This window comes from Chelonoidis abingdonii, chromosome 1 (assembly GCF_003597395.2).
Source record: "Chelonoidis abingdonii isolate Lonesome George chromosome 1, CheloAbing_2.0, whole genome shotgun sequence".
Classification (NCBI taxonomy): domain Eukaryota; kingdom Metazoa; phylum Chordata; order Testudines; family Testudinidae; genus Chelonoidis; species Chelonoidis abingdonii.
In genome coordinates, this window is record NC_133769.1 from 87,458,168 (window position 1) to 87,483,697 (window position 25,530).

General features: G+C 44.8%; 1 protein-coding gene across 1 annotated transcript in view; it reads left to right on the plus strand.

Annotated features, from left to right (window-relative positions):
* The window catches only part of PLXNC1 (plexin C1), a 95,910-nt gene extending 74,911 nt beyond the window's left edge, over nt 1–20,999 (plus strand). The window contains exons 22-31 of the mRNA XM_032778954.2: nt 5,072–5,249; nt 6,195–6,298; nt 9,078–9,132; nt 10,216–10,247; nt 10,337–10,435; nt 12,749–12,912; nt 14,541–14,688; nt 17,076–17,213; nt 17,301–17,375; nt 19,203–20,999. Of these exons, the coding sequence (XP_032634845.1) occupies nt 5,072–5,249; nt 6,195–6,298; nt 9,078–9,132; nt 10,216–10,247; nt 10,337–10,435; nt 12,749–12,912; nt 14,541–14,688; nt 17,076–17,213; nt 17,301–17,375; nt 19,203–19,307 (1,098 nt within the window). The 3' untranslated portion in view covers nt 19,308–20,999. The remainder of the gene's footprint in view (nt 1–5,071; nt 5,250–6,194; nt 6,299–9,077; nt 9,133–10,215; nt 10,248–10,336; nt 10,436–12,748; nt 12,913–14,540; nt 14,689–17,075; nt 17,214–17,300; nt 17,376–19,202) is intronic.
* The last annotated feature ends 4,531 nt before the right edge of the window (nt 21,000–25,530 follow it).

A 25,530-nucleotide genomic window follows, 5' to 3' on the forward strand; every position in this document is an offset into this window, starting at 1 on the left:
CAGGTATATATATGCTAGCAAGCAAGCTAGAGATAACGAGGTTAGTTCAATCAGGGAGGATGAGGCCCTGTTCTAGCAGTAGAGGTGTGAAAACCAAGGGAGGAGAAACTGGTTCTGTAATCTGTAAAACATAATTCTGCTGTATCTTCTTTCTTTATCGGTAACTTAGGGACAGTAATGTTCCCTGCTCTACAGAGATATTTTGAGCATTCATTAGTTACTATTTGGATAGCAAGGTAGAGAGCTAAGTATTTTTATTTATTTTTCCCTATGGTGAAGATAGTTCCTTTGCTTGATTTGCCACATGATGTTGCACGTTTTGTGATGCCATCACAATTATTCTTGAAGCATCAAAAGCTTCATTTTACTCAAAGACAAAAACAGAGCTTTTAAAAGCCACAAGGATCTTCTTTTTCAGGGATGGAACCATAGTGGGCAGATGCCAAGTGGCAAATATGTTTAATTGGCAGTTTGCCACAGTACATGCCTTGTTTCCATTCACATAATTACTGTCAATGATTGCATTCTCCCCCCATCACAAGTAGCCTGGGGATTCTATATCAGAGGGAATGGGAGAGTTAAACATAAGTCTGGCCTGCTTGATCTCCAAAGCATTTTCTGATTTCCCTTCCAACTGATTATGCTGCAGACCCAAGTGCTCCATTTATCCAAAGAATGTGGGGAGCGCCTGGGCATATTTCTCTACATCTCTGCTAATGTGCCTTGACCCTGAGTTGGAAACTGTAGCCGGGGGGGAGGAATAGCGGGATGTAGTGAGGGGGCGTGGCATCCGTCCTTGACAGATGGGGAAAGGGCCACGACCACCCCCTGGTGGGCAGAGCTGGGACACCCACCACCGCCCCGCTGGAAGGCAGAGGGGCAGGACAGGACCTGGAAATATAAAAGGCAGGCCCTCCAGCTCAGTTGGAGGAGAGCTGCCAGAGGAGCAGGACGTCTCCCCATCACTGCTGGAGCTCGGACTCGATAGAGGGTGCTACAGCACTGGAGACCCAGAGTGACTGCCGGAGCTGCCAGACACTTGGGGACACTAAGGAGCTGTTGGGGCTGCCACTAGCCGTTTAACCCAGTTGGACAAATAATGAGCCTGGAACCCAGGTACTCCCCTGAAGGGAGTGTAACAAGGAGCCCAGGGAAGCCGAATAGGGTGTGGCTGTGTTACTAACTGCAAGCTGACCAGCCTGTTGTGGCCAGATTTCCGTGTTGACCCAGTGGTGGACCACTAAGCCACTGTTAGGGCCCTGGGCTGGGACACAGTGGAGTCGGGTGGGCCTGTGTCCCTTTACTCCTGCCATCCAACCCCTGAAGCGGTGGCAGCCTCCCCAACATTAGACTAAGAGACCTGCATTGGTCTGTCACCTGCCTGAGCTAGGACACCAGATGGTTTTGCTGCTTGTTCCGCCAGACAGGTGGTCCCGCTAGACTGCTGCGTTGCTCTGCCTGATTGCAGACAAGAGCTATTAACTGTTTGCAGCTTTGCCTGGACCGAGACCTCCTGGCCTATAGACTCTCTGCTGTTCAGCCTGACTGCAGGCTAGAGCCATTAACTGTTGGCGAATTTCCCCCTGAACAGAGTTGCTCCAGAAGCATTGTAGCGAGGGGGCATGGTCTCCCTCCCTGATGGACGGGGAGAGAGCTGCGACCGTCTTATAGGGGAAAATGCTCCCCTTTGGTGAATGTGGCTCCTCTCGGTCGGGGTTGCGAGGCCTAGCTGTTGGAGATTAGGGAACTGCCCTTGTTCTCAGGGCAGCAGGGCTTAGAGGTCAGAGCCTATGAGGCTGCCTTTGTCCTCAGAACAGTAGGGCCTAGCAACTAGAGTCTATGAGGGGTAGGGGGACCCAGGCCTACCTTACCCAACCAGGTTCTGACCCAGGGCCTGTGAGCCAGGAGTCCTGGCTTCAGGCTTAGGTCCCTCGCTCAACAAATGCATTCCCTGACCCACTTCATACCCTTGATCCCAGATCCTGTAGTTCCTCCTGGGATGGCAGCTTTCCAACACCCTCATCCTCCATGGTCGAGTGGGGTCCCGTGATGGACTCAGTGTGCTTGGCCTTCTCAGGCTGGGGCTCTTGCAGCTCCCTCGCAGGAGCCTGTAGCTTGCATCAGCTCTGGTCAGCCCAGACTGACCCAAGCTGCTTTCTTGTATATACTCCCTCCACCAGGAACATGCATAGCAGGGGTGAGAGGGCGTGACCTCCTGGGCCAAAGCAAGTGGTTAACTCTTGTGGGGCCAATGCAAGGTTGGTACATCCCGTCACAGAGACATTAGTCTTGGGTCAGTTAGTTCAATCTCAATTGCCATTCAGTCTTAGGCCTCTCTGCTGAGACTGCTTGAAGGGTGCTGGTTGTAGTGAATTTTGTGACATGGATACTTGTTCACAAGGACCTGCACTGAGACAATCAACTCATTTTCTAATAGACTACTGAGCATCCATAATATTAAGCAACTTTTTGTCCCCTCCAACTTGTGGTGGACTTGACCTAGCAACCTAAAGGCTCTGTGCCATTACCAGATCTTTTAGTTTCACATTCTGCCTTAACCAAGCTAATCCTAGAGGAAAGGCAATGTCCTGGGTGAATTTAGACTGAGACACATACCTTGCTATGTGTCTTCTCCACCTTTTTTCATTGCGTATTATAAAGAATGCAAATTGTTGCTGTTTGTCTGGTGGGCAGTGCAGAAATGGAGGGAGGACTCGAATTTCTGGCATGCTAACATATGAAGAGGTTTCACAGCACCTTCCATGGAGCTATTTGTGTGGGAATGTATGTGTAGGAAAGGAGTCTTCACAGAGGAAACAGAACTTTTCTTGTTAGTCTAAAAGCAAGAGAGTTTCAGATTGAAACAGAGACATTTGTATTATATTGTGGAGCAAATCCTATATAGGACACATATAGAACAAGTTCTATCAGAACCCCTTTATTCACACACACTGAGGTGAACAGAGCGGTTAGTTCTTCTTCGAGTGCTTATTCATATCCATTCCATTTAGGTGTGTGCGCACTGCATGCACGTTCGTTGGAAGATTTTTACCCTAGCAACAGTCGGTGGGTCGGCTGGGCGCCCGCTGAAGTGGCGCCGCTATGGTACCAAATTATATACCCCTGCCGACCCAGCCACCCTTCAGTTCCTTCTTACCGCCCGTGTCGATCGTTGGAACAGTGGAGCACGGCTTAGCTGACCTCCACTTCCCTAGCACTCGTAGCGACCTGCTCGCTGCTTACCTGTTTGAAGACAGCTTTCCTCGTAGCCATTACATCGGCCAGACGAGTCTCCGAGCTCAGGGCTCTTATGGTGGTTCTGCCGTAACTATGTTTCACAAGGACAAGGTGCAGTTACGACCACACCAGCTTTCCTCTCTAAGGTGTTTTGGCCTTTCATGTTACCACACTCACGCAATGGAGCAACAATTGCACTCCCTGGACGGTCTGTAGAGGTACTCGCATTTATATTGAGCAGACAAAACCATTTCATAAAATGCCCAACTTCAGTTGCGGTAGCAGACCGAAGGAAAGCCTACCTGTTTCCTCCAGGAGGATCCATCTTGGTGATGGCGTGCATCCGCACTTGTTATGATTTGGCTCACATTTCCCAAGCCACATACCACGGGTGCATTCTACCAGGGCTCAGGCTTCATCTGCCGCCTTGCTGACTCGTGTACCTACCCACGAGATCTATCGCGCAGCTCCATGGTCCTCTGTCCATACCCTTGCTTCGCATTATGCTCTGGTTCAACAGCCAAGAGATGCTGCAGCCTCAGGCTCAGCAGTTTTACATTCTGTCATATTTCACTCTGACCCCACCGCCTGCATAAGGCTTGGGAATCACCTAACTGGAATGGATATGAGCAAGCACTCGAAGAAGAAAAGACGGGTTACTCACTTTTGTAACTGTTGTTCTTCGAGATGTGTTGCTCATATCCATTCCACACCCGCCCTCCTTCCCCTCTGTTGGAGTAGCCGGCAAGAAGGAACTGAAGGGTGGCTGGGTCGGCAGGGGTATATATCCGGCGCCATAGTGGCGCCACTCCAGGGGGCGCCCTGCCGACCCACCGAGTGTTGTTAGGGTAAAAATCTCCCGATGAACGTGCACACGGCATGCGCACACCTTGAGCAACACATCTCGAAGAACAACAGTTACAAAGATGAGTAACCATCTTTTCTGCTATAAGCAAATTGCAATATTAGCAAAGCTTTATCACTGCCTCAAACTGAAAACCTAGTCATGCATCCATACTCATCTCCCTCTCCCTCCTGTTCTTATTGGCCATTGGTAGCAGTAAATTTCAGTCAGTAAATCTGTGGCCTACTAGCTGGATGACCCCACTCTGTGCATAGTCTGGTAAACAAGCTGGCTTCCAGCCACAGCTGATTATGAGCTATGTGAAACTCCTCATACAGGTTTGGGTCCAACCAATATGACAGTGGACCACTTTGTGTATGTCTGACACCACACACGTTCTCTTCCCCCCTTCACCTCCCTGCACAGTGATTTTTCTCTCCCGTGGAGAAATGGTTGGATTCTGATGGATGTAGATTTCCATAGGAAATGTTTCTTGTGATTTGCTGTGCTCATCAATAGCAACAGCTGGTGCTGTGTGTATTTTAACAATTTTAAGAAACAACAATGCATATCATGGCTGCTTGCTGAATAAGTGACCTTCTCAAACCTTTATCTTCTCAAACCTTTACCTTGCAACTTCATTTTTTAGGAATCCTACTTATATCAAACAAATGCATATTTTAGGGTGCATACTTTCTTCTAATCTTCAGTGGTAACTCAATAAATACATTTGTACAAATATAGAAGGAAAAATGCATATTTGAAAATATACAGGGGCATGTCAGTGATCCTTCAAACACTATGAATTAATTAGATCTATGTGATTCATTATTTAACTCTGCCAAATAAACGTTTTGATTGAAAAAATAGTTTAAATAGGCGGATAGCTTGAAAAGCCTAGTGTAGTGTATCTAACTCGATATACAATGTTTGCTACTGTGAAGCCCATCTCATTCTCCATAGATTTGAATAACATTTGTATTCTTGCAGGCACTGAATGTCTTCTTTGAAAAAATCCCAGAAGATGAGTGTGCAGATACCTGTCTTGATATCGAAGCTAATGTTCTGGATTGCGATACCATAGAGCAAGCCAAAGAGAAGATCTTTCAAGCATTTCTAAACAAGAATGGCTCCCTTTATGGTCTTCAGCTCAGAGAAATTGGTCTTGGTAAGAGAGTGCCATTATGTGTTATTTCCATTATCCTCTTACGTTTGCTGCTGTTTCTGTGAAGATTCCTACTTCGTAGATACTATCACTGACTTTGGCTACTGTTAGTTAATGCTACTTTGTCATAATAAATTCTGGGGGAATTCATACAGCTAGTAAGGCTGTAACCCTGTGCTTGGCCATAAGGTTTCATTCTTACAAGTTAATATGTTAAAACTACAACTGCCTTTATCTGCATTAAGATTTTAACAAACATTAACTACACGTGTTAAAAATACCCCTTTTCTGCTTAGTATAAACATAGCAACAATGACAGGGCACACTTGTGCAGCAGAACAGCATTAATTCTGGTGCATAGGGTATTGCAATAACAAAAATATTCCAAACTGCATTCAAAAGTAGGCTCTTTCTTTCCTTGCGACATTACTGTTTTCCTTTACTACCCTAAGCAGGCAGCCTCTAAGAGAACTCAAATGACTGTATAAGACTGCCCAGGGGATGAGGAGTGAGATCGTTACAAAGGCAGATGGCAAACAACATGGCCTTAAAACCATTGAATCTTGATCTGAAATGGCTATATAAACTGTACAAAAATAAACTCATCCAGTTCATCCAAATATCCAGTTTTAGAAACAATTCCATAAAATGCTCATGCAGCATCCATATGGGCTTGATTTAGTTGAAAGCACCTGTCTGGGTTGTGGCTGAAGTAGGATAAGATGAGACACTTCCAAGAGCCTCATCCTCCAGATAGCCTTACGTGTACAGAGGGTTTCTACAGGCAGGGCATGCAAGTCATGCTTCTGGAAACTAGCACGTGGACAGTGATTAGTAGAATTTGGATTGGGACCATTAGTCCAAAAATAATAAAATAACAATGCTGTATTTTGCTTTATGGTACCAGGTATAGTGTATAATTGTTTTTTCAATATCATTGTTTTACAGAACTTCAGTCTGGTGCACAGCAAAAAGAACTGTTAGATATAGATGGTTCCTCTGTAATTCTGGAAGATGGGATAACAAAGCTAAACACCATAGGTCACTATGAGGTAGGAATAAAAATAGTGCAATTAAATTAGGAACCTATTTTTCCCAACCCCCAAGTACTGCCTGCCCAGAAATATCTTGATTGATTAGAAGTCTGAACATTCACCAAGGTGGGGAAAGCTCTGTAGGCTGAACATCTGATGCAGACACCTAGACATTTTTTATCTCATACACTGTTTATGGAATGGTCTTAGTGTTGAGTCACATGCTATTTCATGTTACTTGTGGAGAGATTTGTTTGTTAGGAAATCATCCAGAGTTAGATAGCTCAGGTATGCTGTACTTGGTAGTGCATTCCAGTGAATAGTAATAATTAAAGTGTCTGAGGTTCAACGTGCAAAATCAGAGGCACCCAAAAATACCGATCACTTTTGAAAATTTTTGCATTGCGCAACTTTTTTTCTTTTCAATTTTAAACCAAGTGACCCTAACATTGCATTAATATAGAGCTTTAGCTTTTAATTTCTTAGGGCTTTATTGGCTTTTTCTTACTAGAAAAAAATAAAATAAAAAGAAGCTCACCTCCCAGAAGTGTGTGCTCCTTTCACTACACTACTCCTGGATGACACGTCAGGACGTCAGGGCATGCACACTCAGTGGAGGCACTGCTGTGCTTTTTACAAGATCTTCACCACTTTCTCGAAAACACAGCCAAGAGCCTTGACAAAGAGACCATGACAAGAGGTTACTTGCTTGCTCCCCAAGCAAGTAGAGATGGGAAACAGCTTACACATTCTGTTCTACAGTCATAGACTTTAAATTTCCCAGGCTTCAGAGTCACCAGTGAATTCTAGGGGCACAAAGCTGAAGAAACTTGAATCAGACGTGAGATCCAGTGATCCCTCATTCAAAAAACAGTTTTCTGTGGAGGATGAGAGGCCTGGCGGCTGGACTAGAGGCAGAGGCACAGGCAAGGGCAGACTGCTGCCTCTTCAGCTGTTCTGAAATGCACATGCCCCATGCTGCACAGAAATGAGTGTCTCCCCCCAAAGCTGTGCATCTCCCAAATTAATAACATTTTAACTACCTATGGAAACGATTAGGACACGAACAAGCAATTGAAGCACCAGGACAGAAAAGAAGGGCCTCGTTGTTCATATATTGTGGAAGAAGAAATGGCGGATTTGGTCACAATGACAATAGAAAAGAGAAACTTTTAGTCTGTTAGGTGCTAGGGGCTAGCTTTTGTCACAGAGACATGACCCATTGTAGGGGTGGTGCAAAGCTGCACTGCACCCGGGGCATCAGTTTCTATAGGGAACCACAATTCCCTCCCTGTTCCTCTCACCCTGGTTGGTAGCTGGTGTATATCAGCATTAATCTTCCCTCTGTGCTGGCGAGAGTGTGAAGGGCTAGAATCAAGGCTTTGCTTATTCCATGCACCTCCACTCAAGGGAGGTAGGAAACAGGTGCCTAGTCCTGTGTACCCAGATCCATGGTCCAGGTAGCCCACGCAGAGATGTAAGAGGGACTCTCACTCCCTCTCTCTCTCTCTCGTGTGAGTGTGTGGTCCAAATCACAGTTTAGCCCTAACGAATTTGCCCATCTTTTGAGTGGTCTAAAAGTACCATATGCTGAAACATTCCTGCAGCTCTGGATGAGCTGCGAAACACTGCATTATCAAATGAAACTTTTTCTTTATAAATATAAAATATTCCGTGTCTGCCTCCCAGGAGCAAGTGTAAGGGCAAGATTTCTTTGGCACAAGACGCAGCTTTCTACAAAGTATCTTAATGCTCATGCTGGTTCCCAGCAGTGGGCTGGCTGCCAAGGTTTTAAAAGACATTTAAATTATTTTGGCAGAGATCCCTTCGTAGGATTGGCCAGTTGTTTTTGTAATTATAGAGCAGAGTGTGCTAGCACTTGGCAAAACACAGGTTTCGACAACTGACTACACTCAACACTACACAGGATTAGCATTAGATCCATTCTTTGACAGGAACAGTATGATTCACCAGTTTCTTTTTAAGGGAAGATTTACTGCCTTAGCAGTGGAGTTTATTCATGGAGGGAGGATGAGGATTTTTCTTAGAAGTCTCAAGCCACCTACCTAGGTACCTTAAGCCTAGAAAACTGACATGCAGAAATCTACAATACACAAGTTTGATCTTCAACGCTTTGGAAATTGAAGCCTGGAAATAACTATTAGAAACTTGAGGCCTGGTCATCTGCATCCCCTCAAAATGCAGATCCCATCCTCCCTTGCAAAAAGTGATAGAAGGCATCATATGCCTCCACAGCACCATCCCCACATGGGAAGGGATTGGGTGGGAGGCCAGGCTGGGGGGGGGGGGGGTCACACATCATCCTTTTACCAATCCTGGAGGGAATCCATAGAAATAGGAATGTGAATGGAGAGCACAAAACAGTGCCTGGGAATGATTAATGAAACCTAAGGAGATATATGCAGAGCGTAAATAAACCAGCAAAATCTGGCAAGGAGGAAAGCCTTAAGCAGCTGATTTTTCAGAGGTGCTGAATTTCTATAACTTCAGTTAATATCTGTGGCAGCTGCAGCTGCTCAACGTCTCTGAAAATAAGGCTTTATAGCTCAGATTCTCAAAGGTAATGAAATCAATGAGTTAGGTGCCAAAATACCTTTGAGGAGCTGGATCTAAATGCTTAGTGAGAATCATGTATACTATGTTGAGAATGGATAGTGCTGGCATAACTTACATTTTGTATGATTTGAGATTTATCATGGGGATGAGGACATGAAATCTAGGGCTTCATTAATTATGGACACATATTTCAGTAAGAGATACTTGTTTTTGCTTTCAGATTTCAAATGGAGCAACTATAAAAGTCTTTAAAAAGAAAACTAATTTCACATCAGGTAACAAAGGAACTGAGAATTAGTTTATTTTTATGTGAAGACTGTAATAAAGTTGTAGAGATTTGCATTCATAGCAGTTTGTATCTCATTGATACAATGTCAAAAACATGACATTGAATTGTAACTGAGAACAGAGACAACCATTTTAATCTTGTTCTGAGCCTGTGACGGGCAACACCTCCACAGGGCATTGGGAGGAAGAGGTTAAAAAAAAAAAAAGAAGACCCATAGAAAACATACAGTCTTAGGTGATGGAATGCATAAAGATGCAGAGACTGAGTGGCAAGATGACAAGACAAAGAAGCATAAACATCACAGATGTTGGCTAATGACAATATAAACTGTGCACAGGAAACTTATGAACAATTGTATGAACTATAGTAATAAGCAGTTAAAGCCAGAACTTCAAGTCAGCTCCATTATTCACTTTGTAAACCTAGAACTTTTGACTCAGCTTTTTCAATAACACACCAGTAACTACAAGATACACATTAAGTGTCAAGCACCACTGGGTTGTGGTCTAAGATTGTTGAGGGCTGAAGTTGCTCTCTCCCATTCCAGAGGCAGCGGGATCATCCATTTCTGGCCTCTTTTCTGTAAACACATCCTTCCCCCTTCGTATGCTGTTCCAGGCAGAAGCTGGCCTCCATCTCCCTTCCAGGATTTGTCTACATTACAAGATTGTAACCATGATTAAAATTTTGGAGTTACAATGCCTCCTATGCCTCTCCTTTGCACCAAGAGAGAGGTAATTTGGTGCTGGCCTAAACCAACCACAAATTATGCTAGCCGTGTTCCAGCTCAGTTTGCTGGCCAGAGAATGGATGGGCAGTTGGAATCATGGCTCTGCCTTTTTCCCCAACCTCTCCCTGTCCACCTATGCAGAAGGAGCAAGTGAAACGCAGGACCTGTGAACTCTGACCCAAGGTCTTGTAGCCTGCCTAAGAATGTACAGTGAGGTTCTTGCTCCCTTGCATGGGCACATAGCCTAACTCACAGTCTAGTCCGAAATAAAGATGCCCATTGCTGCGTGCATTTAACCAACACCAGTTCACGCTCTTTCTTCTTTTTCCTATTGCCTAGATGTGGAATACTCTAACAAACACTGTCATTTGGTGAGTTAAAGAAACCAGCCATTTAATTGTTCACTTATTTAACATTGAACAATTAGATCAGGATAACATCTATCCTCCCCTTCCTGTAGATTTTACCTGACTCTCAAGAACCACAGGGAGCAATGCACAAAGGAAAGCAAAAATTTGAAGTGAAAGAAATGTATCTGACAAAGCTGCTGTCTACCAAGGTAATAGTTCAGGATTCATTTTGGGGTAGGTTGGGCGGCATGTTTGACTTAGCAGAACTTGGAGTGAAAATTACGCAAACCTGATGTATGTGTATGACACAATGTTAAACTGTAAAAATCACTACTAGCTACAGATTTTTATCATTCACAAAAATAAATGTATCTTACAGATTGGCAAAGTGGTGCCCTAAGATAGCCATCTAGTAATACATTCTCCCCTCTCAGCACAATTATTACCTCCTTGCCCTTTTAGTTACTGGGGGTGATGGGGTTCCTACTTGTACAGGCAAAGGAGAGGTTAGTGTTTATAAACATTCTGGGTGAAACCTGGCCCTGTTGGAGTCAATGTGAGTTTTACTGTTGCCTTCCATAGACCCAGGATTTCACCTTCTGGATGGATAGACTATGGTCTAAATGTTCCAGAATGATGAGAGACTTTCGGTGCCCAGCATAAGATACCCTGAGAGGGCCTGCTTTTCAGAAAATGCTGAGCACCCACTATTCTTTTTTAAAATACAAGTTACTGTTGAAAATGTAGGTCATAACTTGTATAATTCAAGGATCTGATTCTCATAGTGCACAATTTTAGAAACAATCCCCACCATAACTACCAAAATAAAAAAATACCCTCGCTAAAGTAGAGTGAGTTATTTCTAATGAATCCAACAGAATATAAATGCAAAAGCTCTTAGCAACAGCATATTATTAAAAAAAATATTACCAATTCCCTTACTGGGTAAAATTCTGTGTCATTCAGGAGGTCAGACTAGATGATCCTTAAGACCCTCGTGGCCTTAAATCTAGCAATCTATAATTATTAAGATTATGGAAACACCCAAAATGTGCCAGGGTGCTTTCCAAAGAGACTGAAGACCAAGATCCACAAAAATTAGTCCTGCCTCTGCAATTCCCCCAGTTTCCTAGTAACATCCAGTGCTTGCAAACTAAAATCTGGCTGCTGTGGAGAAGATCAGTTTAGAGGCTGAGAAACAACAAAACAGAAATAGTTTTTTAAATTTCTTTAAAGTAAATCAATCATCTACTACTTTATAATAGTGTGCTGCAGCCAGTGTCAGCATTAGAATGAGACAGTGCTTTGCAAATATCACACTGAAACCCTATCTATGTGTGCCATAGACTACAGGAAATGTTATTGTGCTAGGCTACTTTAGATAAGCTCTGGTCCCAGCTTCTGGCAGTTGGAGGTTCAGAGACACTCAGAGCATGAGATTGAGTCCCTGACCATCTTGGCTTATAGTCATTGATAGACTTATCCTCAGGACTTGTCTAAGTCTTATTTGAATCCAGTTATACTTTTGGCTTTCATAATGTTATTTGGTTTTTGCCATTTCCTCCTTCTTAATAATATTGTATGAATAGTGTCCATGCACTTTTTGTTAACCTGCCTTGTCCTTCTACCACCTCTGGGGATTTTTGTTTTAATATAATAATAAATGGAGATAAACCTATCTCATAGCGCTGAAAGGTCATCAAGTCCAGCCCCCTGCCTTCCCTAGCAGGACCAAGTACTGATTTTGCCCCAGATCCCTAAGTGGCCTCCTCAAGGATTAAACTCACAAGCCTGGGTTTAGCAGGCCAATACTCAAACCACTGAGCTATTGTTTTTTTGGTTTGCATTAAAAATAGCCAATCCTCCATTCCTCTCTTTAATGGAGGCCCTTTTCAAGGTCTCTGACTATCACCCAAAGCTGAATCTTAAGACTCAGCAATACCTCTTCTCTCAGTTGTGAACTAGGGAGGGAGAACAGCAGCTTGGCTTACAGTCTCATGTGACATCATTAATCAGGTCCTCTAGAAATCTTGATAAGATCCTCCCCTCCCAAAAAAGAATAAAGTGAGCACCTGTTGTAATCCTGATCTTCTTTGAAAAAGGTAGAAAAAAAATATATGTTTAGTTAAAATTGTGTGTTATCTAAATGTACCGTAAAGAAGCTGGAAAGGGCTCAAGCAAGTTCTGCCTCCCACACAGAGTTCAGCTTTACATTTACCACAATTCTCCCTGTTGACAAAACACTGTAACATAGCTGATGAGCCGTTAGCACAGCTGATGGTGATAGGGCTTCAGGTTCTTTTTTATTTGTGATTCTGTCCATACCTACTGAGTCAATTTTACCCAAACTCTATAGAGTGCGCATGAGCATGCATGCACGCACGCACATGCACCAACCCCTCACCTTCATTTCTGTGTATGTTTCACTTGGATTGTGTTTCAACTCTCCTTCCCCAGCCAACTTGAGAAAGTTTGTCCTTTTCACCTGTAATAACAGGACTGCTCATTTTCTTGCTTTTCAGGTTGCAATTCATTTAGTTGTTGAAAACCTCTTCAAAAGCATTTGGAGTTTACCCAACAATAAAGCCCCAGTTGCCATCAAATACTTTTTTGACTTTTTGGATGCTCAGGCTGAAAGTAAAAAAATTACAGATCCTGATGTGGTCCACATATGGAAAACCAACAGGTTTGTATGTGTGTGTGTGTGTGTGTGCGCGCACGCGCGTGCGCTTTCTTAGTGTACTCATGTGCAGTTGGAACAGGATATTTGTAACCATACTTTGTTACATAATCTGTGTAGGTGGTGTGCTGTGACTAAGTAGTGATGACTCTGAAACGATCTTGCCTTGTTGCTGTTTGTGAAAAATGTATCACTTAAAATTGAGCATTGCTCACTCAGGGCCGCCCAGAGGATTCAGGGGGCCTGGGGTCCTTGGCGGTGGGGGGCCCCCACTTCAGCAGTAATTTGGCGGCGGGGGGGGTCCTTCTGCTCCGGGACCCACAGCCAAAGTGCCCCGAAGACCCGCGGCGGGGGCCCCCACCGCCGAATTACCGCCAAAGACCAAGCTCTTCAGCGGCGGATCCTGGGGCAGAAGGACGCCCTGCCGTGGGTCTTCAGGGCACTTCGGTGGCAGGTTCCGGAGTGGAAGGACCCCCCCCAACACCCAATTACCGCCAAAGACCCGGAGTGGAAGAAGCTCCGGGGGCCCAGGCCCCACGAGAGTTTTCCGGGGTCCCTGGAGCGAGTGTAGGACCCTGCTCCAGGGGCTCCGAAAAACTCTCATGGGGGCCCCTGCAGGGCCCAGGGTCTGGAGCAAATTGCCCCACTTGCCCCCTACTCTGGGCGGCCCTGTGCTCACTAAAGTTTGTGGTGTGACTACCTGGATCCAAGTTATTTGCATGGAGCTCTAATAACACATCAGTTAGAGTCTGGTATATGGCATCACAGCTTCTAGAAATTTGATTCAATACAGATTATTCTCCTCCGCAGGAAGTCTTTACGAATCCACAGAGAGTGATTTGAACATTAATTGGTGCTGGCTGAAACTAGAGTAGGGCCGGCTCTAACTTTTTTGCTGCCCCAAGCAAAAAAAAAGTGCCGCCTCACCGTAACATCCCCCCCGGTGAGCGCCGTGCCGCCAAACCCTCCCCTCGAGTGCTGCGCCGTGTGGCCCATGCTCCATGCCCCCCCCCGAGCACTGTGCCACCCAAGCCACCTGCCCGCCCTGAGCGCTGCACCACCCAAGCCCCCGCCCTCCCAAGTGCCGCGCCACCCAAGCCCCCAACCTCCTGAGCACTGAGCCATGCCGCCCAAGCCCCTGCCCCCTCCTAGTACCGCCGTAACACCCCCCCCCCCACCCAGTCTCTGCCTTCATGCTGCCTCTTCCCTGCAAGATCCCGCCTCCCACTCACTCATCTCCGCGAGCATTACACTGCCCAAGTCTCAGTGTGGCCTGGCCCTGTGCCACCCAAGTCCCTGCCCCCCCCCCAGCCTGGCTGAAACAAAAACAAACCAAAAAAACCCTCCAGTGCCGCCCCGCTGAACCAAAAAAACCCAAACAAACAAAAAAAACCTGAGCGCCGCCCCACGCCAAGGTACCTCCCCAAGTGTGTGCTTGGTTGGCTGGTGCCTGGATCTGGCCCTGAGCTAGGGCATAGGTTTGTCTGGTCTGGTAGCTTTGTGGCATTCACTAATGTCCATTAATGAGCAGCTCAGAATTGTGCCTGTCTGCATGATGTAATGAAGTCTTAATACTGAATAAGTCATCTGGCTTGAGCTGCTGAACTTCAAGTGTTTGTCCTTTCTCTGATTAGTCTTCCTCTTCGCTTCTGGGTGAATATATTGAAGAACCCTCAGTTTGTCTTTGATATTAAGAAGACACCACATATAGATGGCTGTTTATCAGTAATTGCACAAGCTTTCATGGATGCCTTTTCTCTAACAGAACAGCAGCTGGGAAAGGTAATGTTTGGCCTTCATATTTTTTTGCTGTTTCCAGACTGAATGGTGTTACTTTTAATTGTGTAATGCTTTTTGGATGAAATCCTGGCTAAAGTGAAAGTCAGTGATAAAACTCCTATTTCACCCATTGTTACTCTATCTCATAGGAAAATAAGAAATTGAACAATCCAGCTAGATGTACCTAAGAGAGAATTTAACTAGGAATTGTCATAGCTAGTCTAAATTTCGTCATGCATTTTCTATGTTCCTTTCCATCTTGCCATTTTTAAAGAGTATGATGAAGAGGAGGAAGAGTTCCACATTATTTCGGCAAAGTTGCATCTGTGATTAATCAAAAGTTTTTAGAGCTGTTAAAATTATTAAACCAGAAGTCCAGATTTTTCTACCATACGTTAATGATGCATGCAGCAAAGACTGCTGATAAGCTGCTAACCAGAATAATAATAGGTAAACTTGAAAAGCATTGGAGATGTGATGCAGTTCCTTTTGCAAAATGTTGGCTGCTTGTCTGAACATATCCAGATTTCTTTGGTGGAGAAGCCAGTCTGGAAATCTCACAGATCGAGCCTTTCTTACAAAATTTCCAGAACTTCTTGGTTGACCTGCTCAGAAAAACGTCAGTAGTCATTTTTTCTGCCATTTCCCCTTTTGGCTTAAACCAGAAGAAACAGGATTAAACAAAATGATTTTTTAAAATGTTAACTAGACAATTCTGAGCCTCAAAAAAATGGGGTAATTCCCTTTTGATCTGTACCAGTTTGCTCATCCAAAATAGGTGGATATTGGAGAAAGGAGGATTTTTTTTAAAAAAAGTTATTTGATAATAAGATTTTAGATTTCTTGAAACTAAGCTAAATTGACTAATAATTTGATGGAAAACTCCAAACTGCTGTCACCTACGTATTAAAACCCTCCTCTTGTTAGGTTTATGCTCCCTGCTCTAACCATCATTAGAAACCATTGCTGATACAATGGCTCAGGGCTGCCAAAGGATTCAGGGGGCCTGGGGTTTTTGGTGGCAGGGAGTCCCCGCCACTGAATTGCTGCCGAAGACCTGGCACGTCGGCAGTGGGTCCCGGGATGGAGGGACCCTCTGCCGCGGGTCTTCGGGGCAGTTCGGCAGTGGGTCCTGAGGCGGAAGGACCCCCTGCCGCGGGTCTTTGGGGCACTTCGGCGGTGGGTCCCGGGGCAGAAGGACCCCCTGCCGCGGGTCTTTGGGGCACTTCGGTGACGGGTCCCAGGACAGAAGGACCCCCTGCCGCGGGTCTTCGGGGGACTTCAGTGGTGGGTCCTGGGGCGGAAGGACCCCCTGCCGCCGAATTGCCGCCAAAGACCCGGAGCGGAAGACGCTCCGGGGGCCTGAACCCCGAGAGAATTTTCCAGGGACCCCAGAGCGAGTGAAGGACCTCACTCCAGGGGCCCCAAAAAACTCCCACGGGGGCCCGGGATCTGGGGCAAATTGCCCCACTTACTCCTCCCCCCGCCCGGTGGTCCTGCAATGGCTTATATTAGCCATTTAAAAAAAAAATCAAGCTGAAACTTGCTATGTGTATTATCAGTGTAGTTAAGAGTTCTTTAGTTCTTAAAAAGACAACAAATGTTATTTTAATGATTGTGCATGACTTTGCTAAGCTTCAGTCACTTAGCAAATAAACTTATTTGTTTATTTTTATTTTAAAACACTAATAGTACTGCCGAGATATTTAAAAAGTTAATTATAACCATACACATAGTTTACTCCCCGTTATTTAAAATAAATAAACTATTACTGAAATCTAAGAGCACTACCTGTTAGCCCCTGAAATCTTAGGTTCAAAGAGGGGCTTTAGCTCATATAAAAAATCCCTTGAGGGTCATTCCTCAAGGAAGATTAGAAGTGGAATAGCTGGGCTGGCTTGCTGGTCAGTATTGCTTTAGATTGTTAAAGCCAAGACGAAAATCCATTTGGCTTTGCCTGAATCTCACCCGTGCATTAACTCATTCTTCTAAGCACCAAATACATATAATCTCCCTGCTCTTTCAGTAATATTAAACCGTCCTCTTATCCTTAGCGACGAGCCCACTGCAAGGCAGGGCTAGGTCCACTGGCAAGTTAATGTAAGGGAAACTCACACAGCTGCTGCCCACGTTCTGTACATAAATAGAATTTCAGTCTCAAGAGTGTTGGTTCAGTTCTCACAAACAGGGGCAAGTATAGTAATTAGTACTCCTGAGCCCAGTAGAAATAGTAACTGTCATGAAATTCAATTTTGCAAAAGCGCGACTCTCTTAGCACGTGCCCACTCTGCACCCAGAAAATGCAGTAAATCCACTGCGTGGAGACAGAAGCTTGAGCAAATTTTTGTTGTTAAAATTTACGTGTCTTCATAATATGTTTTCTTTTTAAGGATGCACCAACAAATAAACTTCTCTATGCTAAGGATATTCCACTCTACAAGGAGGAGGTGAAAGCTTACTATAAAGCAATCAGGGATTTGCCTCTATTGCCCTCAGAAGTAGAAGAATTTTTAACTCAGGAATCTAAGGTATCATTAATAACCAGACACTTTACTAACTTTTTGTTGTGTTTTAAAAAGCAAAACTGTCTCATCAGGTCTCTCTTCTTTTTTTAGAAACATGAAAATGAATTGAACGAGGACGTGGCCTTGACTGAAATCTGCAAATACATAGCAAAATATTATGATGAAGTAAGAGCACCTGTTATCCCTATTTATGCAGTTAATGTAGACTAACCACATCAGGCACTGATGTTTGACGTTTCCATCTAAGCAAGGTTTAGTTTGGTGAGTGCTTGATTGGGAGACCTCCACGAACATGTCAGAGGCTACTGGTAATTCAGAGCTTGTCTGAGTCAGAATAGAACGAATACCACACATGGGGATAAATGTGCTATATTTTCAGTATCTTTGGACTAAGCCATAGAGTTAAGATTCTGAACATACTGCGTTCCCTGCCACCACTTAACAAAAGTGAATTTAAATTCTCCCTGCAGTTTGCAGAAGGATACTGTGTTCTGCTTCCTGTCCCAGAGTGTTTGGCAATGTTGCTGAGTGACTGTTAAACAGGACAGGGGGTTGCATTTCCCTGGAGATTCTGGAACTCTTTGGGATTCAGATAATGGGAGGCCCAGATCCCCAAAGTTATTTAGTCCCCTAACTCCCATTGTTTTCAATGGAAGGTAAGAGCCTATATGCCACTGAGGAGCTGGGCCAGAGTTTATTGTCATTGGTATGGCGATCACTTTATGAGAACCAATAGCTATATTTAACACTACAGCAGAGCAGATTCCTCCTCAGTCCATTACAGCAAGGAGAAGTATTCGCCTGGCTGTCACTGACCTCTTGCCTGGCCCCGTTGGTCCATATCCTGTCCTCATGAAAATAACTTCCCACTTCGCTAGTCCTCCCCAATCCCAGCTGTGACTGTCAAGAGAGGTACCTCCCTGTACATCTGCTCTCAGGTCCCGGCCACCTCATCAGCAAGTGACCACTCAGTCGTCCATGCCAGAAAAATCCCTGCACGCTGCTGTGACTGGGCTCCCCCCACACTGGGTGACATAAGGGTGCTGAGCGGAGCCTGGTCCTAGAGTGATGTGTGACACAGCAGCAGGGCTGGGTGGGGAAGAGGAGTGGGAATATGGTGTGGGGGACAGTTGGGATTTACTGCAGGGAAGTGTCTCATCCTCATCAAGCCAATTTCTAGCATCTTGGGCCCAATTCCTAGCAGACCAGACTCTCCTATGCAGCACAGCACCAGCAGGCTTCCCGAAATTTGTCAGTCTGCTGATCAGTTTTCAACTCAACTTACCTGAATTCTGCGTCAAAGCAGAACGAGAATTGCTAAGTGCCTCTGGTAGTGGTTTTTACAGTAGCTCTTATCTGTCTTTATTAGGGTACTTAAACTGTTGCCTCCAGAGCCTTTCTTTGGAATCCCCTCTAACCTAGTAATTATGGTTTGTTAGTATGTGGTGAACCTAAACCTAAACCTACCCCATCCATTCTGGGCCCCCTGCTCCCCATGTAGCTTTTGACCAATAGCAATTATATGCTTACTGGCCCTTCCTCTGCCATATTGTGGATTTAAATGCCAGCAAACGGCATTCAAAGTGCAGCGCTGCTCTGCTTTACATCCTCTGGCCCAAGGCCAGGTGTATAATTTATCCCACCAGCTTACACAGGAGTGCGCGGGGTGATATACAAGAGCAATTCTAAATCAGTGTCTTTGCCGCAGGGTAGTGTGCTGTCCTTACATTTAGTAACTAGGTTGTGTGGGGTTTTTAGGGGTGGGGAAGGACGGTTTAAACTGTGGTTGCTATTGTCAGCAGAAGTGTTGTAGATCCTGTGACTGTAATGATGTGTGAAGCAAGGCACAGAAACAGTGTTAATGTTTGAAGAACATATTAAAGGCACAAGTTCAGCCAGATCTTACCACTGATATCTTCAGATGAGAAGAAAGTGTGTGGTTAAAACAAGTAGCAAAAAAAGTAAATATTTTTTCTAATTAATTGTCAACAGATTGAAAGTAAATTACAGAGAGAACGGGGGCTAGAAGATGCCCAGAAAGATCTCCGGCATATAAAAGCCTTATTTGATGAAAAGAAAAAATGCAAGTGGATGTGAACAGAGCATGCGGGCCCAAGACCGTGATTTTTAAACTAGAGGTGCTGGTACCAAACTAGTGTTTATGTGTCTTTTTTTTTTACCATTTGGATATTGTTCTCCATTCTGACCATTTAAAGTATTTTAAGTGTAGGGCATAATCAACAGGCACGCATACAGGGCTAGACTTTCAAATGTGGGCATGTAAAAGTGCATGTGAGCCTTGTACTCATGCATTAAGCCTGTTTAGTATTATACGTGCATTTGTGTGCCCAGACCCTCCAGTTTGAAAGTCTGCCCCCGCGTAGTTCAACATGAAATAAACATGCAGAAACCAATGTAAGTTAGAGAAACTTTCACCTAAGCATGTTTTTTGTAGGTCACTACCACCTTATTAACAGAGAATAGTGCTAATTGGTCATACACCCTGACACCTCATTGGGTTTAGTGTGGCCTTAAATACTATTTTAAGGACAATTCCCCTCCCTTGTTTCCCCTTAAACACAAAAATGTGCTAGTTTTGTTTGAAAACAATAGAAGAATTGCACTTATGCCCAGGTAACTCAGTATTAGCAGAAAAGCTGGTGGAGAGGCTCCAGGGCTAGATGTGAGGAGCCATTTTTTTTAACTCAAGGTACACTGATTCTTGTGTTAGAAATTCTCAGTGTGAAAGAATCCAAAGGTGTGTAGAACATTAGGTTGCTGGTGCAATCAACTGTTCCAAGGACATTTTCCATAGTTTACATTGCTTACAATTTTTTAATAAGATTTGAGAGTATCAAGACACTCTTGAACACATTTATGTTTTGATGATGGTATATAAATACACTGCATCCAAACATTCCAATTATTTCACTAAATCAAATGGGGGTTGTTTTTTTGGGGTGATAAAAGATTTACTTAGTGGCTGTGTAGATTAGTATGGATGAGGGGACTCTAGTTTTCACTGTGGCTACTAGTTTCTCAAATGTATAAAGCTAGCAGTTTGCCTGAGAGCACAAGTGAAGTGTTCTGTTGGAAGTTTAGGATTATTCTAAGAAATTGCAAAAAAGCAAAAGTCGGTCATAGTTGCTGATGTTTTTACTGCTGTGGATATGGTGTTACTTTTTGATACATACAGTACACCTGGGCTTTGCTGGAGAGATCCGTGCCTGACGGCCTTAAACTCCTATTGGCCTTCAGATTTAGCTCAGGACTCATGTATATTACAAGTATCAGAGGGGTAGCCGTGTTAGTCTGGATCTGTAAAAGCAGCAAAGAGTCCTGTGGCACCTTATATACTACTTTGCTGCACGTATATTACAGTAATAACTGAGTCAGGGATCCCAAATACAATGAACTTCCATTTTGGAGCATGCAGAGCTTTAGCCTATGGCATATGAGTAGGGTCCTGTCTATGCTGTACGGTGCAACTCTTTTGTAGCTACATTCTCTGACCCAGTTGCAACTGTTGTACAGCTGGGCTCGCTAAGGATAAAGCCGCCTACTAGGTTTGGTGTGCAGTTAAAGGATCTCTCTCCTTTCACAGCAAAACACAAAAGGGAAACAGTTACTTAGGAAGCCCTGCACTGAACTTGAGTCATCAACCACTTGCAGGAAGAGATGTAGATAAGGGGGAAAAGACTGGTGTAGTAACTTCCTGAAGGAGGAAGCATGGTCCTTGAGCTGCTTCGAACTCCTGGGGCTCTGAACAGCCATGCACATGAACAGCAAGCACCTTCACATGAACAGCAAGCACCTTGACACTGCACCCCAGACAGCATAGCTCAGTTAGCTGCCTCAGTGAGCGGGTAGAAGGCCCACAGCAGGCGTTAATGATCTCTGCAGGAAATGCTAGGGGTTGGTCAGGCGCAGTGCCACAACTATGCGTGGCCAAATCTGAGGCATGCTAACCACCCGCTGAGGGCTGCAAGGCCCAACTGTTAACTTGGGGAAAGGGGGAGGTTGGCTGCAGCTCTGCTTCCTCCCCTCCCAGACTTTGGCTGGCACATGCACAGATTTCCCTTTCTTTTCCCCAAAAGGGGAGCCCTTCATTCACATGGATTTAGTAAGCATTAATAATCTAACCTTTTATCTGATGTTTCTATTTGATGGACTGTAGCCACTGTAAAAATACCATGTGACATACCCAGGGTGCAAGCTGGAGAAAAAACAGGGAGTGCTCCGCACCCATGAGGCTGGCCACCAATCAGCTGTTCAGTGGCGGTCCCTACATCCCCATCAGCTCTTCAGCAGCTGTTGGGCAGGGCTGCCCTGCCATGCTCTGCTCCTCACCCCCACTACCCTTAGGGAGGGGCACAGACTCGGACCCCACGGGAGGGGGAGCGGAGTGAATGTGGGGGCACCCACTGGCAAAAGCAAAAGTCAGTGCCTGTGGGTACAACCACTACTCACTGCAGCCATTCACCTTAGCTGCTCTGTTTAGTTGTTTTCAGGCTGTTTAATGGTCCTGCTCTAAACAACACGTTTGAAGTGAATATTATAGGAGTGGAGTAGGGAGATTTGAGAGGCAGGAAGGGGTAAAAGGTCGGTTACAGTTCAGGGTGCTGGTGACTGTTCTTTAAAAAGGAAATGCAATCGTTCTGTACAAGCCTAACCGCTGCCTTCCAAGAGTGCCCGTTAGCAGGCATAGTAACAGTGCTGCTTGAGGCTTCCTGCCATTGGGAAGAGGGAATGGAAATAGCCCTCTTTAGACACATAATCACCATGTCTTTAAAGGGGCAGAGAAGTTAAAATCAGTCCTGTTTTGTATTTGGTTTGGGGCCACTGCTTACCAGCTAAGAGGTAAAATGGTGAAGCAGGTGTAATGGACTTATATCCCACACAGGAACAGGATTACTGCATTTTGGTTAAGTCTCAGCAATAGCTTCACTCCAATTTTTGGTAAATCATTTAAACATATACTCGGGCTTACCAACCTGCGAAGTGGATCTCCTATAGTGCAATTAAATGTATAATCAAATGTTTGTAGATTGTTCTAGAACCTTGGGTGAGATTGTAAACCATTATGGAATGCACTTAGTATTTGTACTCCACTGACATTTCATCACCCTGAGAACACTGACAGTCAAATCACATACCTGTTTTGGAAAGTCTGTGAATTAAAGCAAGCCCTCATACAGATACAATTACCAGTTAACAGTGTTGGCTGTAAAGGAGACAACCAACCTGTCCTGAACTTATTTTCAGATGTTTACAGGCAAATTAACTATTTGTAAACAGTATTTGTTTTTCTAACACTAGCTTATAAAGCATTATTTTGCAGTTAGTGTAATATAATGTTAAACCCTACTAACATGTAAAGTAGTCCCTTTTGTACAGAATTTAAGCTGTTTAAAATGGATGTTTGAAGTAAGTACATAGCAGAGATGCATCTTGATGTGTGTATAGGTTATTCAGAATAAAATGTATTTGAAATTTAGTTGACCAACTTATTTTGTCCTTTAGAGTCTTTTTTTTTTTTTAATTACTAGTGTTCAAATGGCAACATAGTTACTTACTGTAATAGGAGGCATGTCAGAGCAACCTGGGTTTTTAGTGATACCTGGGTTAAGTGACTGGCAAAAACGTACTATTAATCATTCGAACAGGGCTACCACGATATTCCAGCTTTGCAAAAGTCTCTCTAACCCCTCCCCTCCTGTTCATCCAAGTTTAGCACTTAGAAATTAGCCAATCAAAGTGGATGTCACCTAGGAACTCTGTTAGACTTCTTATCTGGAGTGACTCTAACATATGCTCTATCAACCACCTGAATGACAAGTCTTGCTTCCTTCTTGGAAGCAAAAAAAGGCGGCTTGGAAACAAAAAAGACACATGCCACACAGCATCAGTTGAGAGTGCAGTGGAAAGTTACTGGTATGAAACTCTGAGCTACTGACTTTCTGCAGATGTATAGGAAGTGGGAGGTGGGGGAAATCCCCTGTGCGTGTTCCCAGTGCAGGAGAGGTAGCAGCTGCCAGGAAGAATGCAGGACAAGTAGATTTATCCTGAGTTCAGCAATGCAGTTGTGAGGAGCAGCACTATATTTTCAGTGTCCTAAGGCTTGAGGTCAATGCCCAGAAAGACCATTTAAATGCTAGTGTTAGGATGGCAATTTAAGACATGCATTGTGCTAGTTCACAGAAGGGGATAGAGGGTGGTAGTGTTTAAGAAACTGAAGGTTTACCTTGCAGGGTTTCCATCAAGTCTTGTCAAGAGGAGGGCATAAAGAGCCAATGCAGGAACATGAGTTTGGCTTCCCAAACCCCCATATCACCAGGGTCTGTGGGGCAGGGCCCCCTAAACCTGGGGAGAGACTGTTTGTCCTTACTCCTGCTATAGCCCTCTCCTCCCACACAGGAGTCAGGCTCCACAGAGGCACCCCGATGGTGTAAATTCCCTCTGACAATGCACTGGTCGCTCCCACAATGAAATCTTTTTTCACTGAATAGCATGTAGGCACCAGCAAAGAAAGCAGGTGCTTGGGGCAGCCCATTTGCAGGGGTGGCAGCAGCAGGGTTCCTGCCTGGGAGCAGAGAAGCAACAGGGGGCCCTGAGAGCTGTAGTTCCTTTGTTAGCTCCCTGCCTATAGAGTCAGCCCTGGAGCAGGGAAAGAACTACATTTCCCAGCATTTCCTTGGCTGCTATCAACAGGAAAGAGAGGGGAAGGGAGTATGGTAGCTGAAACCTCATGCTGCAGCTTGCTGTGAATGGAGAACTCACTGCTAGAGCAGGGTGGCACTGTGAATGGGGAACAGATGTGCCCAAGGAGTAGGAGGCTTTGGCCCAGATACCCCCTTCAGAAGACTGGATTAGGGATACTGGTATGCCCTCACCTTGCAGCCCACAAAGAAGGAACTGGGGGGACTAAATGGACAGTGCCCCTTTCTATCTGAAGCCTAGCAAGGGAGGTATGTAGATCCCACTAGAAATTAAAATGAAAAGTAAGGGAGGGGAGGCTCTGGACCTGGGTAGCTTTAGATACAGTACCAGGCACTTAGGAGGATTTCCTCTTCTGAGCCATGGAAGCAGAAATTGACTTTTCCTTTCCATATTTACCTAATATTCAGAAGTGGAATCTAGCACCTGCCTTCCAGATTTGAATACCTCAAAATTCAGGAGTGCTCAAGCTCAATTTGGGCAGCTGTTACTTCATTTCTCCCAAATCAAATATACTGATCCACTGTAACTTACTGTAGAAAAAGTAGGATAAAATTGAGCAAAAAATGCTTCCCAGTGGTTTTTAGGACTGGAATGCTATTTTTCAACAGCCATTACTTTTTTAAAGTTGTATTTGTTAAAAGGAGAATGATATTGTATTGGCAAATTCCCATAGAAACAAAGAGTGGAACAAAAAATAATAAAGGCACCTCAACTTTTCCTCATTTATGGAGGACAGTCTTATAATATGCATCCACATATCCTCCATCAGACAAGCTGAAAATTGTTCCACTTTACTGCAGTTCTGTAACTATATGGGATACCAATCCTGTCTGCGTTATGTGCACATCCATATTCCTGCTGAATGACTCACCCGGGAGCAAGTTACCAGTGACCCAGGGCTGGGGTGGAAGGAGGGCTGCAGGTGGGGGGAGCCACGGCTGGGGCAGCAGGGGTGCAGGATGGAGGGGGAGAAACCAGGGCTGGGGCGGGGGGGGGGGGGCAGAGCCCAGGGCTAGGGCAGCAGGATGTGTGTGGGTGGGGGAGCACTGGTGGAGGAAAGGAGGGAACCCAGAGCTGGGGCAGCACAGACTGTGTGTGTGTCTGGGAGAGCCCAGGGCTGGGGCAGCAGGGGGGTGTGGGTGGGGGAGAGGCCCAGAGCTAGTGGTGCAGGTAGTGGGGAGAGCCCAGGGCTGGGGCATCAGGGGAGTGCGGGGGGGGAACCCAAGGCTGAGGTTGGGGCAGACAAAATTTTTTTTGCTTGGGGCGGCAAACAACCTAGAGCCGGCCCTGTTTGGACAGATGCTAAAGGAAAGGTGTTAACTCCTGTGATTGAGCCTCTCTTTTGCGTACCTTTGTAGTGCTTTACATAAAGGGATCTGTTTTAGCTAATATTAACTATTAAAGAATAGATTATGTGCTTGTTCATGCTATAGCGTCATGTTCCAGGAAGTGGCTGTGGGCACATGAAATAGAAAAGAGAACCATGGCAGCACTACCAGAAAGATTTCAACTCTCATCGGGTCAGAGAAAAAGACTCAGTCCCTATAAGTTTCCTGATATCAAACCAGTGCTCTAGTTAAATGAAAAGCAAATACAAGAC